The sequence below is a fragment of the Osmia bicornis genome, unplaced genomic scaffold (assembly GCF_907164935.1).
Source record: "Osmia bicornis bicornis unplaced genomic scaffold, iOsmBic2.1, whole genome shotgun sequence".
NCBI lineage: Eukaryota > Metazoa > Arthropoda > Insecta > Hymenoptera > Megachilidae > Osmia > Osmia bicornis.
The window spans coordinates 381,538-401,722 of NW_025791328.1; the positions used below are offsets into that span (position 1 = coordinate 381,538).

Genomic DNA, 20,185 nt, shown 5'->3' on the forward strand with positions numbered 1-20,185 from the left:
TCCCTCTCACTGAGTTCTCCGCGTACTTTTTTGTATGATTTGTATCTACGTTGTTAGCTAGGTAGAGGTTCTTACTTACCTTTCGCTGGGCGAGGATACCTGTAGAAATAGGTCGTCCTGGTGGATGTAGACGGTAGGGTAGACGTTCGAGTCAAGATCACACACTTCCGATCACAACAAATGTTTATTGGGTTTAAATACAATCCTTAACTTGCGCGCTCTTTACAGATGACGATTTGCTCTGTCGGGTCTCTGAGTCCCGTAGCAGAGTCGTACTTTGTGGATTTCTGTATGCGTATTTGAATTGAATCCCGGATTCGCGTTAAACGGACTGGCCGATTCTAAATGAATTTTACAGAAGTGATCCGGTTATACACTATAATTGATCTGTGTTGTTTCTGTAGTATAATTTGTCTGCTACTGGTTCTACACTGAATTTGATCTGATACGGGTTCTGTACTATAATTGGTCTGTAGTATAATTTTTGTCTGAACGCGGGCGGTTTGGTCTCGTTATTATATATTGATTAATGAGGTCGACTTTTGATTTGCCAATTCGGGTGAACCACCTCGTCCGGATCGTCAGCGTTCTTGCCGTACGACATCCCGGCTGAGTTGCTCACTCAGAATTTTTGCGGAGCGATGAATTTGGATGGTGCAATAGAAGTTCAAAGAATTTGTATCGCGAAATGTAAGTTTAAAGAATCTGTATGGCGAAATATAAGTTTAAAGAATTTAGGTCGCGAAATAGCGGCTTAAAGAGTTTGGGTGGCGAAATAGAAATTTTAAAGAATGCGTCACAGGACGTGACAATAGCATCCAGACCTATCGTAATTTCACCCTGTGGCATTGAGCAGTTTTTGCAGACGATTCTGAAAGAACTTTCCTGCGGGCCGCTTGCCTTTTGTAAACAGTTTCCATTCAAACAAGCAATCCTTCGATTCCTAATAGCTGAGAGACCCAACGTGGTCATCAGCCATCCTCGATCACCAGGCCTGTTTAGTCTCACTCACCCTCTTTCAAGACCTCACGCAGTCCACGTCTCCATCATAAAGCGTACGAAAACAAACTAGAGTCGGGTTAATTGCCCTCGACGACCCTTAAAAATAAGCCGTCGCTAACACATTGGTAAAAGTACAACAGTTTTATTGTTGCATTGGCCTCGAAAAGCTGGTCAAAAATATTTTAGCATTATTTTAAAATCTAAAGCCATAGTGTGATAGGTTGTTGGAACGTCAATTACAACAGAACTGAACATATTCAATTAGTTATAGCTCAAAAAATACCAGAGATATAAAAGTGTACTTTGCTGTAATTATGCATGAGGTACATTTAATTCTATCACTTATCATTGAAGAACCAAAGCAATATTTGGAAACCATGTATTTCGAAGATACAATCCCTCTTGCATATACCACCTTTTACTGTATATGAAATACATGCTTGCAGATAAAAAATTATATAACGGTTTGAATGCAAGCACGCAAAAAACAGCGAAAAACTTGGTTTTTAATTTTTTTAACTATGGCGCACCTCACCAAAAGTTTTCAAAAAAATTGAGAATAATAGTATCGATAATATACACTTATAAAAAAAATTTGAATGTAGATCCGCGACTACTTCCTTACAAAATCGCCATTTTTCAGCATTTTTTGAAGTTTTTGATTTTTCACGGCTTCAGTTTTCAATATAAAAATCTGAAAAAATTCTGTAATATGTGCCTCATAAGTAGAAATGTCTCTGATTTTTTTCAGAATTTTCGAATGTCATTAAATAGGAGAAATTGGCCAAAAACCTCGCAATCACATTTTTACCCGTAACTACCCTCCCAGATGAGATACAGGGTTCAGACTTGGCACAGACTAGTATTTTTTGATCACCTATCGAATCGGTCATAGCAAGTCGAATTTGGTTTGGGGGCACTTTTGACCATCTTATCCGGCTATACCCTTTGCCGTTATCGCTAGGTAGTTCTTAGAATTTCCAATACAATAGTGTTTATTGCTTCAAACGACCCTTGATTTTCGAACGACGGTCGAACGTTCGCGACGTTCGCCTTCATAAGGGTTCTCATTTTTTATTTCCATTCGTTTAAATACATATTCATTCATCCACTCTTTCACACTATCATTCCGATCAGGTAGTAATGATCCTGGTTGGACCAGCTGACGCTTTGTGCAATAGAGAGAGAAAGAGTTTTCTAACAAAGGAGTTATTACGGTTTTCCCGTTTGTACGCAGTTAGCAGGGGAATTCTCGAAATGCGAAGCACTGGCTAACTGCGTAGTGCTGGTGTTATGCTCTCGAGCTAAACCCGAGTTTTTGTGCACTACATTAAACTGTATTGTATTACTATGGTTGGCGATGATAGTTTCAAGGAGGGTCACGTAAACTATTGTAAAGAAGGAAATAGAAACGATCTTTCCTCGTGTACTTCGCATGAGAAATCCTCGTAACCCCGAAGGGCTTGACAAGATACACGATTCCAGGGTAGAGCAGATAAAGAAGAGAAAGCGATAGAAGAAGTCAAAAAGAGAAAAGAATTAAACTCAAACTCTTCCTTGTACACCCCTGCATGAGAAATCCTCGTAACCTCGAAAGGCTTGACAAGAATGTACAAGGTCGAGGAGGAATGGAAAGATTTGTGGAAAAGTGAAACACCCACCTCACGTCCCTTACATGAGATACTCTCGTAACCCAAAAGGGCTTGATAAGGGACGCAAGGCGGATAAATTTCAAATTTTCCGCCGGGGCGTAACACTCGCATCACCTTAAATACAGAAGTTTGGAGGGCCTGCTTTCGCCCACCCGCCCATTCTTCCTAAGGTTAGAAGGTGGGGAAATGTCGTGACTTCACAGCGACCGGAACGTGTAACGCCGGTAAACCTTTACTATGATTCAACCCCGTACAAACTGAAAGGAATCATCTCATGCGTCAGCTCTGTACCCTGAACTCTGTACCCGATGACACCAAAGGAACTTTGTACCACTGTACCCCCAAAAATAAGACCGGAGGATATAAATACCCCTGCAATACAATAATAGAGCAGTTTTAGTCTTGACTCTCAAGTGACACACGTGTCTCATTTATCGACGGGCTTCACCCGTTAACGGTTTGTTAAGTTTCGTTACGTTTTCCCCGTAACAATTTGGCGACCCTGCCAGGATACCACGAGAGGACGACCGGAAAACTTGGAAGACCAGCAGATCCACGGAACCTGCTGGAAGCCACGGGACACATCTAGAAGGTCGTCACAACTGGTATCACGGACCAAGAGACAACCTAGGTGAGCCAAGAAATACGCTGGCTTTCACTACCTATCGTAATCCTCCTCCCATCATTGATACGAGTGACGAAGATTCCTCACCTATCCCTATCCAAATGGCAAGTTCCATGGAGGAAGCCATCCGAGCACTCACAAGGTCTATCCAAACCTTAACCGAGCAACAGGAAAGGCTCGCTGAGAGTGTAACGGTTCTAACGAGTGAGAACGACAAAAGAAGACAGGAAATACAGGACGTTCAAAGGGTCATGAAACCCATCCTCACGGACGACACGGACACCGCTACCAGCTCCGTCATACACCGCCCAGAGGAAGGAGAGATGTACGAGGAAGAACAGCCCACCAGGAACCACCTTCCACCGTACCGTCCGAGTTCGCCCCGACGGAACACCGAAGGGTTTCCCTCAGGGAGTAGTAACCATCAGAGTCGTATCGAACCCAGGTATGAGGAAATCGAGTGGAAAAGTGCCAAGGATTTGTTGGACACGATTAAAACACTTAAAGGCCGAGACGACTCCGGAGTCGAAGATTTTATTCGAATGGTGAAACGCGCAAAAACACGTTGCTACGAACCGGACATTCTATTAGATAAAATTGTCACGGTGAAAATCACCGATCAGGCGGAACGTAGCATCCGTCACTTACAAATCAATTGTTACAACGAATTGTACGACGCATTGCGGACATATGTATTTCCATCCGTTTCTCCGGACACCGCAAGAGACAAGTTGAATAATATTTTACAAGGCCGTACAGAAAGCGTGATAAGTTATACTCTTCACTTTAGACAACTAAACAAATACCGGTATGCCATTCAGAAAGAACATACGCGACCGATCTCGAGACAAGTCGGCCTTAATACTGCCGATAAAGAAACGGTGAAAACTTACATAAAGAATTTGCGTTACGAGCTTGGCGTGTTAGTATATCCTAAAAGCCCTAACAACATTTCGGAAGCACAAGGCTATGCCTTAGAAGCCGAAATGTGGGAAAGGGATTATAGAAACCGTCGCGTATTCAATAGGTTTACAGATAGACCCGACAGAGAATCGGTTAAACCCACGGAACGGTCAGTAAATCCGAAATTCACGGCACGGCAATTTGTTAAACCGAACGAAAACGTTTCGAATAGTCACCGTATGCAGGTAAAATGTAATCGATGTGAAAAGTTAGGACATTACGCAAACCAATGCCGAAATTTTCAGTTAGAGACCCGGTACAAGCCACCGCCGCGTGTAAATCTAGTTTACGACGAACAGGAGACAGACCACCTAGAGTCACAAACGTCGAGCTACGATCGGGAGAATTGCGCTATATACGAGCATATTTCAAAGACCGATCTACCGGACGCTTCCTCCTCGACACAGGGGCAGGATTAAATTTAATTAAGACCAAACACATAAAAGACCGCGAAATTGTAAGCGAAGAACGGATATTTTTAATGGGTAACGATAGACACGTTAGTAAAGGAAAAGTTAAACTCAATTTTTTCGACAAGGAACATTTCTTTTTCGTAGTACCAGACAATTTTCCGTTATTAAAAGACGGTATAATTGGACTCCAGTTTTTAGAACGCTATCAATACACAATCACTAATACAGATTTAACGCTAGATGGACGAACTGTAAAACACGAGACAGAAATCCTTGTTCTACTTAATAAAATCCACACCGCAAAGGTCCCCATCAACGAACGCAGTTGCTTAGTAAATATATACAATCCTACTGACGAAACACTCATTTATCCTGTTAACGAAATGAACCCTTCGCTACCGAAAAGGATCGAAATTTTGAAAAACAAGGTTGGTCTGCAACATGTGGATCCAACATTGAAACCGAGTTTAGAAAAAATAGTAGCTTCTTACAACGACGTGTTTTCTTTTGAAGGTGAAGACTTACCTTGCACTAATTTGACCAAACATGTTATCGCGTTGAAAACACAACGACCCATTAATATAAAATCGTACAGACCACCCGAAGTCCATAGGGAAGAAATCGACAGACAAATCGAACACATGTTAACTCAGGGAATTATAGAAGAATCAGATTCACCCTTTAATTCGCCAATCTGGATCGTGCCAAAGAAATTAGATAATTCAGGAAAGCGCAGGTGGAGATTGGTAATCGATTTTAGACGGTTAAACGAAGAGACGGATCAAGACGCGTATCCTCTACCACCGATAGATGAAATTCTAGATCACTTAGGAAAATCTAAATTCTTCTCCGCGTTAGATTTAAATTCAGGCTTCCACAAAATACCTATGGACGAGAACTCCAAGAAATACACTATAAAACTATATTTACCGCAGCGATTTGGGTTAGTGGAGTTAGTAGAACTTCGACAAATTCTTAGTTATTTAGGTTATAGATATTTAGATCAGATCGAAATTATCTTCTCGGAAAACCAAGTAGAATTGAATAGGGAAGAACAATTAGCATTAATAAAAGAGTGCCATAACAGCAATGCTGCACAGCACCTGGGAGAAACAGACTCTGAAACGGGTACAGGAAAAGGCCATGTGGAGGAACATGGAAAGAGATGTGGTAGAATTTGTTAAAAGTTGTGAAACATGCCAACGCGAAAAAATAATTAGAATTCGTAATAAAGAACATGCAGTTATCCCCGATACACCATGCGAACCAAACGACAAAATCGCGATGAATATACTCGGACCACTAACACCTACTAATAGGGACAACAAATACATCCTTTCGATACAAGACGTTCTGTCCAAATACCTATTACTAATTCTGTTAAGAGAAATCAGTACCGCGACAATTATAGACGAACTTCTACGACATTACATTTACATATGCTCAGTTTACATATTACATCTCATTTACATATTACAGAGTTCGAATCGCAATTTCAAATTAAACATATTAAAACGACCGCATTTCATCCTGAATCTAACGGCAGTTTAGAAAGGACACATAGTACCGTCTTAGACTTAATTAGAACGTGCATGTGGGATAAGAACAACCAGTGGGACGAAAATTTGCAACTCGTTTGCATGGGTTTCAACACCGCGATTCACGAATCGACTGGATACACCCCGTTCGAATTGACCTTCGGTCATAAAGCAAATCTTCCTTCGTCCATAGCGAGTACGCCGCTATTGTCCAAAGAAGAGCTATTTAAGCACTGGAAACAAAGGCATAATACCTACATAAATAAAGCTAGGAGCAATCTAGAAAAAACTAAGGAAAGGACGCAGCATAGAACTAACCAGAATATTATCCGCACACAACCCGTTTTCAATGTTGGAGACTACGTGTTTCTGCACAACGACAACGTCAAAAAAAAACAAATTGGAACCGGAATGGCTCGGACCATATTTTATCCTCCACACTTCACCTCCTACGTACACCATACAATTAAGGGACACGCTTATAGCCAAGGTACATGGAAATAGATTAAAACCCTGTATTTTTCGAATTCCAGATGCTAGTTCTGATAATGCTGCTCGCGATAGTACAAACGACCCTGGCTCTTCATAGTACCAGTGTTTTGCGAGCACGCGTCCACGACGAGACTAGCGGTTTCGATAAGATCCGCATCAACGAGGGTCGTAAGTCCTCGCTACGGTTATACCGACGCCACGAACCGCGTACTACCCTGTAGACACGAGCATTTAAGGAGACCGATTAAGGAGACAGAGCGGATTAGGGTTGTAATAAATGTAGATTGATCGTGATGTAAAGATACTTTAATACGTCAAGATTGGTAAATTAAGATGTCAAGCAGAATGTTTGACTCTGAGAATTCAAACTGAATGAATGTCGGCGGGAGAATTCTCGCTTATTTAAGAAGTTGGATGTGGGAGGCTCCTATGGGCCTCTTCGACCAGGGGACCAATCGGTCGAATTTCCAATCGTCACCAGCACCGGTTGGCTGTTCGGTCCGAAGGGGTAAGTCCAGTGTGGTGGGGTAGATCTGCAATTTGCAAAATGACCTGGACGATGTTGACCCGAGAGTCTTCGAAGCCTCATGGAAATTGCCCTGGTGTCTGGGTATTCCCGTGCCTGCGTCGCATATGGGGCCGGCAATTAAGCTGTGTGGAGACACCCCGTTATTCGAACTGTTGGTCCCTGGATCGGTATGTTTTAGGGCTGGTTGGTTGCATTGTCTGTTGGTTTTGAATTCTGACCGTGGTACGAAGGAGTCGGAGCTGCGAAACCTTTACTTTATGATGATGGAGGACGGTTGAGGGATTGAAGGTCAGTTTTCGATTGGAAATATTGGTTTTGTAAATGCATGCTTAAACGGTTGTAGATAATAAAATGTAGCTGCTTGAATTACCGTCTGAAGGTTTTCGTATTCTAAAGAACAGATGTTTTATTTTTGAACGTGTAACGACCGTACTTCTAGATTCGTATAATAAACGGTTGGTTATTCGGTATTTCAGTAGTTAATCCTTGCCAGGTAGGCTGAGTATATTAAACCGGCTTAAGTTAAATTGCAATATGATTGTTACCGTCGACAAGAAGATCGTATGATTGTTGGTTGTCTAAACTGCTATTATAAATCCGTGAGCGGTATACTATGGCGCGGAACATCCTCCTCCCGTTGAGAGGGTGCCGATCAAGAAATGCGTGTGAGGTGTGTGATTGACATTGTGTTTTCATATTTACATTGTTCTATGCTGAACATATAGAATTATCCTGAAGTACAATGAAAAGATGTAATATACAAGACCAAAATGTGTGTGTTAACATGTTACATGATGAAGGTTCTTTAAATTGTTTTGCTGAATTTCTGGTAGGTCAGCTGCGACCATGGATGTTGGGTCCACGTGGTTGAGGTCCTCTTCAGTGGGGTTGTATGGTAAGGGTACAAGCCTTTTCGTGCTCCGATCAAGTATGTTTGTGGCCGTTTTAATGGTTGCGACACGAACAATACCGTCGGAGCCAGGTTGGACCTTTGTTACTCTGCCTAGAGCCCATTGCATGGGAGGAATGTTATCCTCTCGTAGAAGGACGAGTGTGCCCTCCTTGATCGAATGACTGCCCTTGCTCCATTTATTGCGCTGGGTCAGCTCGTTCAAATATTCCCGATGCCAACGGTTCCAGAAGTGCTGCTTCATCTGTTGGACGTGCTGCCAGCTCGACAGACGATTGGTGGGAGTATCTGTAAAATCGCGCTCGCGCAGGCTCGTGAGGGAATCGCCAATAAGGAAATGTCCAGGTATCAATGCGAGGAGATCATTTGCATCGGTAGAAATGGGCGTTAGAGGACGCGAATTCAGAATTGCTTCTATTTCAATGATTAACGTGTTTAGGTCTTCAAAAGTGATTAATTCAGTGCCTACGACGCGGGTCAGATGGTGTTTGAAGGCCTTGACCGCTGCTTCCCACAGGCCACCAAAGTGTGGCGCGTGGGGTGAGATAAAACTCCACTCAATGGATCGGTTCGCTAGGAAGGCCTTCACTCTCTGGTTATGGTCGTCTGACTTTAGGAGTTCGTGTATCTCTCGCAATTCGTTGCAAGCCCCGCCGAAATTTGTCCCATTGTCTGAATATAGATTTTTGCAGAACCCCCGTCGAGCCATGAAACATCGAAGTGCGGCTAAGAAAGCTTCGGTTGTAAGGTCGCTAACGAGTTCTAAATGAATGGCCTTGACCGAAAGGCAGACAAAAACCGCCACGTAAACCTTGACGCGAGTCCGATTTCTATGCCTTCTTTCTTTGATGTAGAATGGCCCGCAATAATCGACACCAGTGTTTGTGAAAGGCCGGGATTCGGTGACCCTTGCTTCGGGCAGGTTACTCATTATGTAGTTAACAGGTGGCGGCTGTGCTCGGAGACAGCGTGAACAGGTCTGTATGGCGCTCCATACCTGGCTTCGGCCGTCGATGGGCCAGAACCTGCGCCTGACGGCGTATAAGGTGTTTTGAGCGCCGGCGTGCAATTGAGTACGGTGTTTGGATTCTATGATTAACGCAGTTACACGTGATTTTGGTAAGACAATGGGATGACGTTGTGAGAATGGGATTAATGAGTTTTTTAGTCGTCCTCCGATTCGCAATATCCCATCCTTGTCAACGAAGGGGTTGAGACGTTGCAATTTTCCCCCGACTTCAGGTTCCTTTTTGGAGATGCGTCGTAATTCGTTGGAAAAATATAGAGTTTGTAGCGTTCTGATCAGGATGTTATGAGCATCCCTGAGTTCAGATACCGTCAGACTGCCCTTTTCGGTATTTGTTTCCCACAATGAGTAGTTGTCGAAAATGCTCGTGTCTACAGGAGTTGCATTTAGACAAGTTACCGTCTTTTGTTCTTCGATGATGTCGCATGGGGCCAATTCGTTGGTTGGCCAGAGATGTTTTTTACCCGCGAGCCACCTTGGACCGTGATGCCAGATAGATGGCCAGAGAAACTCTTCAGGCGGATGTCGGGACATGCCACCAGTCTTTATTATTCGTTTTTGTCTGACATGAGTTTCAGACAGTCTATTCGCGACAAATGTTTTGAGGAGGTGTGGAGAAGTTCGTAACCAGTTAAATACGATGGTGGAATCGGTCCACAAGGTGGTATTGTGGATTTCCACATGTAGTGCTTTCTTGGCGGTGGTAATTAAGGATGTTAGGAGCAGGGCGCCACATAGCTCGAGTCGTGGTATAGACTGTGTTTTTAGAGGTGCTACCTTGGACTTGGCGAAAAGAAGTTCGGTATGCGTATGCCTGTTCGGGTCTGTTGAACAAATATAAACGCCAGGCTCCGTATGCCTTCTCGCTAGCGTCGCAGAATCCATGCAATTCTATCTTGGTCGGTGCGTCAATGATGGTTTTCCTCTGAAAAATGATGTTGTTTAATTGCGGTAACTGTTTATAGTACCGGACCCATTCGGTGTAAATATCCATGGGTAGGGATCCGTCCCAATCCACTTTTGTGGACCAAATCTTTTGAAGTATGATTTTTGCCTCGATGATGACTGGTCCTAGGAGGCCTAACGGGTCGTAGATTTTGGCTATTTCTGAGGAGATGAAACGCTTGGTAATGCGCGTGATGGTCATTTGTGTTTTAACTTCATAAGTGATAGAATCCTCTGAGGATTTCCACACAACGCCCAAAGTTTTCAATGTTGAGGATTCGCTGAGATGAAGTTTTTTATTGATCGACTGCTTTGGTAGGTCGTTCAGAAGGGCTTCATGGTTGGTCGCCCACTGCCGAATGTTTAACCCTGCTGATTTTAACAAACGCGTCAAGTCGTCTCTCAACGAACGTGCTTCTTCTATCATTGATGCTCCAGTGAGTGCATCATCGACGTAGAAATCGCGAAGCGATACCTTGGCGGCGCGGCGTGAGGAAATTTATGACTTTCGTCATGGGCAAGCTGTGTTAGACACCGGATCGCGAGATATGGAGCAGCCGACAACCCGAAAGTGACAATTTTGAGTTCATATGTATGGACCTGGTTAGCTTCATCGCGCCAAAGAATTCGCTGGTATTTTCGATCTTCGTTACGGACAAGGAATTGCCTATACATCTTCTCAATATCTCCCGTGAGAACATAGCGGTGGGTGCGAAAACGGAGAAGGATATGTAGCTGGTCTTCTTGTATTTTAGGCCCTGTGTGGAGGGTGTCGTTGAGCGAGACCCCGGTGCTCGTTGCTGCTGAGCCATCGAAAACTACGCGGAGTTTGATTGTGTCACTGGTGACTTTCTCGACCACGTGGTGTGGCAGATAATATCCACTAGGGAGGCGATAATCCTCGGGAACATGTTCCATGTGGCCCAGGTCGAGGTATTTTTTTATAACCGCGTGATATTGTTCCTTTAATGTTTGATTGCGATGCAGTTTCCGTTCTCATGACTCTAACCGCTTCAGTGCTTGCGCTCTCAATTCTCCTAGTCGCGTGACATTGTCGTTGAACGGGAGTGCGACGATGTATCGTCCGTCGGTGTTCCGTAAAGCGTGCTTTTGACAATGTGCCTCGCAAATTTTGTCTGAATCCGAGAGATGCTGGATTTGTGGACCTTCCTCGATTTCCCAAAATCGAGTTAGGTCAGATTGGAGCGTGGCCGCTGCGTGACACGAGGCATTCCGAGAAACACTGGAAACCGGTGGGCTTCCCCCGATGACCCATCCGAGTTTTGTTTTTTGTAAGTACAAGTCTGGGCCTTTCGGTGGAGATAGATTGACTTGACCAACGCTTAAGAGAGATAACGCTGCTCCTGCGCCGAGTAGGAGGTCGGCTGATGCTGGACGGTGAAAATCCGGATCCGCTAATTTGATGTTGAATGGGATCGGTATCTTAGCTCGGTTAATGGGTTCACCTGGGATGAGTGACGTGATTTGCGGAATTGTTAGGAATGTTAAAGTGCGCTGATAGTTGTTGACCCTGGAACGTATCGTGGCCGAGACGGTGTATTTCGCGATAGTAGATAACGCGTTGAGAACCCCGATAGGAACGGAACATTTCCCTCGCGGAATATTAAGCCTTTTCGCGAGGTCTTCAGTGATGAAATTCGTTGTCGCGCATGTGTCAATGAGGGTCCGACAAGGAATGGTTCGTCCCTCTTTGTCCATCACCAAGATCTGAGCGGTCACGAGGAGCTCATTGTTGACTGCGCTGACAATGAATGCTCCTTGGTGGTTGGCTTCCGTGGTGTTCGGAAATTCGCGTGGTCTGAGCGGGCTGCAAGGGAATACGCACTTTGTTGCGAGTACAGCGTTTATTATGGACAAAATATACACAGAAAATGATATTCACAATGAGGTATTTCCAACATGAAACGAGCGTGGTCAGCGAAACGAATAGCTTCAAGTCTAGTTACACTGAGTTCACGAAGACACTAATATAAGCGAGGACAGAGATTATTAATACACAGCGTGGTCAGAACAATTACGAGTCGCGTGGTCAAAACGGCTTTTCGAACTGAGATTCGCGTGTACGGCAAGTATCTTGATTGATAAGCGAGAGCTGCGTATGCACGTGTTTACTCGTCGGGTGATCGATCAAGAAGAAGGAAATCAATCATGGCGTTGATCGTGCCGGTTCCGCGTGGAGAGGGGACTGCGTGGACAAAGTGGGCCCGAGAGGTCCTGCCGCTATCGGTAACGACGCACCGACGAAATACTTTCGTTGCCAACTTCGTGTTCTGCGACTATTTGGGGAATTTCACCAACATTTCCCCCCGGCCATCAGCGACTGGTCGATGATGTGGTCTGCGTGTCCGCGTTGTCCTGAGAGGGCTGATGAAGCAGAGCCAGCTTGGCAATGGGCCGCGTGAGCGTCGTGGTGGCCGTCATGAGAGTGACGACCCTTGTCAATCCATCCTTTCCTGGCATCAGACTGAGAACCCTGGCCATGGGCCATTTCCCTGGGGGCAAGCGTTCGTCAGTAATGAGAACAAGAGAGCCTACCTTGATCTCGTTGGACGGATGATGCCATTTAGAGATGGCCTGGAGTCGCTGCAAGTACTGCGTGGACCAGAGTCTCCAAAATTGTTGGAGACGCTGCTGCAGAAATTGCCACCTTGACAGTCGGTTGACTGAGACGTCGAGAAGCGTGGGCTCTGGAACTGCGTTGAGCGGCGATCCGATCAGGAAGTGTCCTGGTGAGAGGGCTGAGACGTCGTCTGGATCATCGCTGAGTGGTTCCAACGGTCTTGAATTGAGGATGGCTTCAATCTGCGCGAGCAATGTTATTGATTCCTCGAACGTCAGTAAAGCATCTCCAATCGTCCTCTTCAGATGGAATTTGAAAGATTTGACCACAGCCTCCCATTTTCCACCCATGTGTGGAGCGGCAGGCGGGTTGAAGTGTCACTGCGTACCATCCTTGGCGAGTAGAGCTGCGAGGTCTTGATTTTCGCGTGTGCTGTCCTTGAACTGCTTTTTTAACTGTGCGTCTGCTCCTTGGAAGTTGGTACCGCAATCTGAGTAGAGAGAGGCTGCAGTTCCTCTCCTTGCTGCGAATCTGCGATAAGCTGCGATGAATGCGTCGGCTGAGTAATCGGTGACAACTTCCAAGAGTACAGCTGAGGTTGCGAAGCAAACGAAGGCGCAAATCCACCCCTTCTGCGTCTTGGCTCCTCTGCCTTTCCAAGTTTTCAGCGTGAGCGGTCCTGCATAGTCCACCCCAGTGTGGGTGAACGGGCGCGATGGAGTGACCCGACAAAGAGGTAGTTGGCCCATCAGTTGATGGGCACGGATCCCCCTCTGCCGAGCACACTTCACACACCGCAGGATATGCGTCTTCACTGGAGCTCGTCCACCGAGAATCCAGTAGCGTTGTCTGAGAAAAGCGAGGGTGGATTGCGTACCTCCATGCATGGTCTGACGATGTGCGTGGTCGATGAGAAGTGCTGAGAATCTTGAATCACGAGGCAAAATGACAGGATGTTTGCCGTCGTGCGAAAGCTCTGAGTGTTGGAGGCGTCCGCCTACTCTGGCGATCCCCTGATGGTCAAGGTAAGCGGTGAGCCTCGTAAATGGATTTGTGGACGGAAGCGTTGTTCCTTTTGCGAGTGCAGCGAGTTCGTCTTTGAAGAAAGTAGACTGCGTGGCCTCAATCCAGTAGATTCTGGCCCTTTCCATATCAGCTGCTGAGATGAAATCCGTGGGTGAAGCGTCCTGTCGTTTGAACAGCTTGTCCACGAATTTGAGGCAAAGAGCGATAATTCTGAGTAATCTATTAACACAAGAATATTTATAGATTAATTCCCATGAATATTCCTTTACTGCGTTTGCCGTATGGAGTGAGACGACAGCACGAGCTTCAGGGGCGCCCAACTCGTCTGCGCCGACACTGGTCTGCTTAGGCCACGTGTTCTGAGGTTGCATGAGCCACGGTGGTCCCGTCCACCAAAGCGCGTGCTGTTGAAGCTTGAAGGCGTGTCGTCACGCCTCTTGACGCGCAATCAGCTGGATTCGATGATCCTGGTACATGCCTCCAGTGAAAGTTCTGCGTGATCTCCTGGATTTGGTTTACACTGTTGCGTACGTAATCCTTCCATTTGGAGGGGTGCGTCTTGATCCATGCCAGCGTGACTTCTGAGTCCGTCCACAAAAATGTCTGAGAAACGGTCAAGTTCAAAATAGCGTGAACATGCCGCATCAGTTTTGAAAGTAGCAGCGCTGCTGTGAGTTCCAACCTCGGGATGGTTAGACGTTTGAGTGGTGTCACTCGCGTTTTCGAACAGATCAAAGATATGTGGGTACCCGTGGACAACGAGGTAGACGACGGCTGCCATTGCGAGGACTGATGCATCAGAGAAGCTGTGAAGTTCAACTGTAGACGTGGTCGTTGTGTTGAACCATCGTGGGATGGAAAGTCTGGCCAGACTGGTTAAATCTTCCCTGATGCGAAGCCACTGCTGCGTAATGTGACAAGGCAGAATGTCGCCCCAACCGAGTTCCTGTAACCAAAGCTCTTGAATGAGAATTTTAGCTCTGATAATTACAGGTGTACGAGAGGATCAAAGAGTTGAGCTATTTCGGAGAGAATGAGGCGTTTCGTGAACTGCGTGCGTTGCGATGCTGATATGGTCGAGAAGTTGAGCGTGTCCTGATGTGGAATCCATTTAATTCCGAGAATTTTGGTTGCGCAGTCGTCGAATGAAATTGCTGCGTTGTTCTGTTGTGGTGCGAGGTCTTCTAGCAACGATTTGCTCGTGGAATGCCATTTTGCCAATGGAAATCCGCCAGCTTGACAGAGTTGCGTCAGCTGATTTGCGACGTCCTGTATATGCTCTGCTGTATCGGCACCACCAAAAATGTCATCGACATACCTGCCGTTTTTGATGGGCTCAACAGCAAGGGGATATTTCGAACCTTCATCCTCAGCGAGTTGCAAGAGTGTTCGAACCGCCAAGTACGGTGCAGCGTTTCCTGTTGCGCGTCATCAAGCCAAAGTATCTGCTGCAAGCTCCAGTCGTCTGGATGTACCTTGATTTGCCGGTACATCTTCGTGACGTCGGTTGCAAACAGATGTTTGTATCTGCGTATCCAAATGAGCAGATCTGCAATGTTCAGCATCAGATTTGGACCAGTGTGTAGAAGATCGTTCAGCGAGTATCCTGAAGAAGTTGGACTGGAGCCATTGAAAACCACACGCAATGCGGTGGTCCCGCTGCCCAACTTCAGAACGCCATGATGCGGAAGAAAGTACTGAAACGGACTAGTTATTGAGTCGTTGTTCAGTCTTACCATATGACCAAGTTGCTCATACTCGAGCATGAACTTGGTGTACAGCTGATTGTACTGGGCGTCCTTACTGAGTCGTCTGAGAATCCGCTGAAGACAATTGTGCGCCGTCTGATACGAATTGCCGAGTGCTCTTGGGTGAAGTCTGAGCGGCAATCGCACGATGTATCTTCCTGCGGAGTCTCTTGAATGCGTGGTCTTGAAGTGATCTTCGCACTCTTGCTCGTCTGGTGTGAGCAAGGGTGCCGTGTCCTGCGGTGGCTCTTCCTGCGTCCAGAAGCGGCTGAGTAACTCACTCAATTGGCGATCAGTATTATTGACTGTCACTTGATGAGAAGTCCTGCGAATTGTCTGAGTGCCCTGGAGGGGCCCGATTATGAGCCAACCGAAGATCGACAGTTGAGCGATCAACGGTGATGACGTGTTCCGAATAATATTTGACTTGATGACTTGCCCGTATGCGTCTGCTCCGAGAATGATGTCCACTGGTCTGGATATGAGAAATTGAGGATCTGCAAGGTTCAATTTCTCCAGATGCGATGGCAGCGTTGAACGAGCTGGTGGATCAGATGGTAAGCAAGTGGTCACATTTGTGAGCACGTGTGCATGGACGGTGACTGAGAGCGGTCTGTAGTTGGAATGGAGAGTAATATTGACCACTCCATTCGTCTGCGAGGTCCTTGCTCCAACAACTCCGTGGACATCTAATGAGGAGCGTTGTCGCCTGAGTCTAAGCTGATTTACTAATGACTCTGAAATAAGAGAAACTTCAGAGCCTGAATCGACCAGAATTCTTACTTGCTGTGTTGCGAGGTCAGAGTGCATTCTGGCGACTGCCGTTGCTAGAAGTGTGGTCCGTGGGCTGCATAGTCTGAGTGTGTGTGCGGAGAATTTCTTTGATGCGTGGGCTGCGTGGGCGGAGAGCGAGTCGACGACTGCGCCGTCTCTTCAACCTGAGGTTGATGGTGCTGGCGTGTTCTTCGGCAGCGTGGCGCTGGTTGTGGTCTGCGTTGGTCTGAGTCCAGGCACCAGTACTCTGCTCAGGTCACTGCCGTGCAGCACCGTGTGGTGCTGTTCACTGCAAATTTTACAGCGTTGAGTGGTACGGCAGCTCCTGAGATTGTGGTGTCCCAGGCAGTTGACACATCGGCCCTGTCATTTAGTGACAACTGTCTGAAAGAGGGCCACACCGCCAGGAAATGGTCGCGTGTGGAGTAAGCACACGGGTAGAATGCCGTGGTGCGTGGTCTGGAGCTGTCTGCGCGGCCTGATGCGGGTGCTGGCATGGGCTGAGTGGTTGCTGCGTGGGCGGCGCGAGCTGTTGGCCTCGGCTGCGTGGGAGCGTGCGATGTCCGCGTTGTGGCAGCTGGCGTGGTCTGAGAAGGGCGCGCGTCCGCCAAGCGCTCCAGTTGTTCAAGAGTTCCCGCGCGTTCCAGCAGGAAGGTGGACAGCTGCTGTAGCGTAGGATACTCCTTCTGTGCAGCGAGCGATTGCTCCCAGTGTTCACGCGTGTCCGTGCCGAGAAGTCGGCCGAGGCCACTGAGCAAGTAGCAGTTGTTTTCTTCTGCCAACTTGAACGCTCTCAGCGCCCGCTGCGTCTCATATATGATGTTCACCATCTTGGTCAACGACGCTGCCCTCCTGGTGTTCATGGGCTTTAAATTGTACAGCCTGTCCATATGCGACTGTACATTCAGGCGCTTGTTTTCGAAACGGGCATCCAACAGTTGCCAAGCCTGGTTGAATGCCTCGTCGGTCGCGGGCAGGTGTGAAATGAGTTGAGCTGCACTCCCTGTCACAGCCCCTTTCAGGTAGTGCAGCCTGTCGATGTCTGAGAGTTCCTTGCGGTTGCTGATCACCGACGAGAATCGCGACTTGAATTCCTGCCACTTGCTCTATTCTCCCTCGAAAGTGGGAAGGGTCAGCTCTGGCAAGCGCGAACGCATCTGCGAGGGCTGCGTGGTCTCCGTGGACTGAGCCTGCTGCGTGGTCTGTTGGGCCTGCTTGGTCTGCGTGAGCCGATTTTCAAGCTGCGCGAGGAGTTTCCTGGCCGTGAGCACGACCCGTTCCTCATTGGAAGCCACCTTAGTTTTAAAGCAGCCGTGCTCCAGCTGTGAAACCGGCCATTGGCGGCTGAGGAGGATGTGTTCCTGCTGGAAAGCAACGTGGAGCTGCAGCAGCGTGTCCCGCGTAATTTTAACCTCTTCTTCGATGATCGTCAGCGGCTCCTTGGCAGCCGCCGCCTGCAACTCCTCAACAATTCCAATGATGGTGTCCAGGCGGTCTTCCTGGACCCTAGCGCGCACTTGAAGCTCCGACGTGAGCCGCGTGGGCGATCGCGTGCGTGAAATCTGCGAGGGCTGCGTTGCTTCCTCGCTCAGTTGAGCGAGGGCAGACGTGGTCGGCGTGGTCGGACGTGCGGCCGGCGTTCCCGGGCGCGTCTCTTCCGGGACCCGAAGCAAGGAGGGCGCTTCCGACGCCTCCTCTTCCGTCCTGCTTGAGCGATTTAAATCGTCCTGAGAAGCAGGCGATGGGTTACGAGATTTCGGCATTTTTAAATGTCAGTGAGCACTTTCCGAAAACTGTTTCTGCGTGTTCACTTATCCACTAATAGAGTCACTGTCTCCAATGTCGCGCACAAATTCGTTCAGCGTCTAATCACTTGAACTGTACGCGTAGGCACAACACGTAATGGCGGCGCGGGCGACCGTTACGCGTCACGAGCCGTTAGACAAAGGCGTACCCCTATCCGGCTCGAAGGACCAAAATGTTCGGAAATTCGCGTGGTCTGAGCGGGCGGAAAGGGAATACGCACTTTGTAGTGAACACTGAATTTATTTACACAGAAATATATATACAAAGCGTTTTCAGAGTGTTCACAACCACAAATCACAAAAGACTAAGAGTATATTACAAGAATAAATAAGCGTGGTCAGCGAACAACTATTTACACTTATAGCTAATCACTTATAATTAACTGATGCTAACTTAACGCGTGGACAAAAGAGATTGACGAGAAGCGAGGTCTGAGTCAATTTAATTGCGCGTGGACTGAGTACATCTTGATCTAAAGCGAGAGCAGCGTAGACACGTGGTTACTCAACGAGCGATCGATCAAGAAGAAGGAAATCAATCATGGCGTCGACCGTGCCGGTTCCGCGCGGAGAGGGGACCGCGTGGACAAAGTGGGCCCGAGAGGTGCTGCCGCTATCGGTAACGACGCACCGACGAAATACAGTATTGCCACGAAATAAGCAAGTGGCTCGGGGCCGAACCGTTGCTTATTTCGAGGGAGGTAGCTATTCGGCTTGACTTTGTTCTCGAAACGGGACGATAGAGAACGCGAGAAACGAGTGAGAGATCCGAGGTAGCGGCAAATCATATAGTGATCGGCCGAGCAGCGATGTTATTTTTTGAACAAGGATAGAAAGCATTATATACATATATTCCATCCTTCTTCTACTAACTGATGTCACTGCTCAGTCGAGCGTGAAATTTATTACCCTAAACATCGGCTTCGCGCTTTCATGGACCTCTCACTCATATCTCGTACCTCTCACTTTGCGGGCGATTTCAAACAAAGAAGAGGGGATAGCGACTTGCTTATTTCGAAGTCGAGACCACTTGCTTATTACGAGGCAATACTGTACATTCGTTGCCAACTTCGTGTTCTGTTATACTTTGGGGAATTTCGCCAACACGTGGGGTTCTCGGGTTGTTCTAGTCAATCGGTCTTTTCTACCTGCGAGTCCGTGGTTCTTGCGCGTTTGGTGGGTGGCGGGACTATGCGATTGGATGGTTGCCTTGATTGATGCAGCAGCGTGTGGTGGTATTTATTGCAGATTTGGCATAACATCCTTTTTCATATTTCGGAATTATGCTCTTGTCGCAAGCAGTTTGGGCATAGTGAGGCCCTTCGTATGATCGCCGTTCTTGCCTTCACCGATAGCGCGTGGAACTTTTCGCACCGCCAAATAATATGTATTTCGTAACAAACCGGGCATTTCGGGGAGTTCGGGAGTGTGGCCGGTGCTGTATAAGGTTGCGGTGGTCCTGGAAGCCCCGTGAATTGGTCACGGTTACAAACGCGTGACTGCGCATGGGATACTGCGAAGTACCTGATTTAGAGGATATTTTTCGACTAGATTTTCCGGGTGATGTCAACGATTTTCTCTGAGTTGTCGGCCTACAGTTTGCACGTTCCTCGAGGAAATCGAGGAGATGTGTACACGGTGGCATCTGCTTGTCCTTTAATGACAACTCCCAATGCCAGGCGGTGTCTGAGTTTATTTTTGATAATATGATCGAAATGATAATACAATCCCATGATGACGTGTTGATTCCGAGGTTTTTCAGCGAGCGGAGGTTTTGGCGCACGGTGTCAAGTAGATCTCCTAATGCTTCCGGAGAGTCTATCGATAATTTCGGGATGGCTTGAATCGCGTCGCAATGTTTCAAAAGGGCTCTACGCTTGCATTCGAATTTATTTTTTAATAGATCGATTGCGTCGGCGTAATTAGCGTCTGTTGTACGTACTTAATGATCGAATACACGCGGCAGCCCTTCCGGTGTATTTTGCATGGTTGTATTTGCAAAACTCAGATTGCACGTTCCTTCGGTTCCTCAGAGTAGGTATATATTTTTCAGCAGCGAGGAGTGCTACGGTGCACTATGTAAAACCCACGCGTTTGGTCAGTCAGAATTTACCGGAGCGGGACAATTCTATCATTTGGGTTGAAAGAAGGATAG

General features: G+C 47.0%; 2 protein-coding genes across 2 annotated transcripts; both read right to left on the reverse strand.

The window, feature by feature from the left end:
* Nucleotides 1-7,993: 7,993 nt before the first annotated feature.
* Nucleotides 7,994-10,036, reverse strand: LOC114881319. Its single transcript, XM_029198064.2, has one exon. The coding sequence runs from the start codon at nucleotides 10,034-10,036 to the stop codon at nucleotides 7,994-7,996; it is 2,043 nt and encodes a 680-aa protein (XP_029053897.2).
* A 2,394-nt stretch (nucleotides 10,037-12,430) lies between these two features.
* LOC114881318 lies at nucleotides 12,431-13,027 on the reverse strand. The gene has a single exon (XM_029198063.2). The coding sequence runs from the start codon at nucleotides 13,025-13,027 to the stop codon at nucleotides 12,431-12,433; it is 597 nt and encodes a 198-aa protein (XP_029053896.2).
* Nucleotides 13,028-20,185: the final 7,158 nt, after the last annotated feature.

What these genes read in the sequence shown, in the direction of transcription:
- LOC114881318 (XM_029198063.2), bottom strand. Translation starts at nt 13,027, where the DNA reads ATGGGTGGAAAATGGGAGGCTGTGGTCAAATCTTTCAAATTCCATCTG.
- LOC114881319 (XM_029198064.2), bottom strand. Translation starts at nt 10,036, where the DNA reads ATGGATTCTGCGACGCTAGCGAGAAGGCATACGGAGCCTGGCGTTTAT.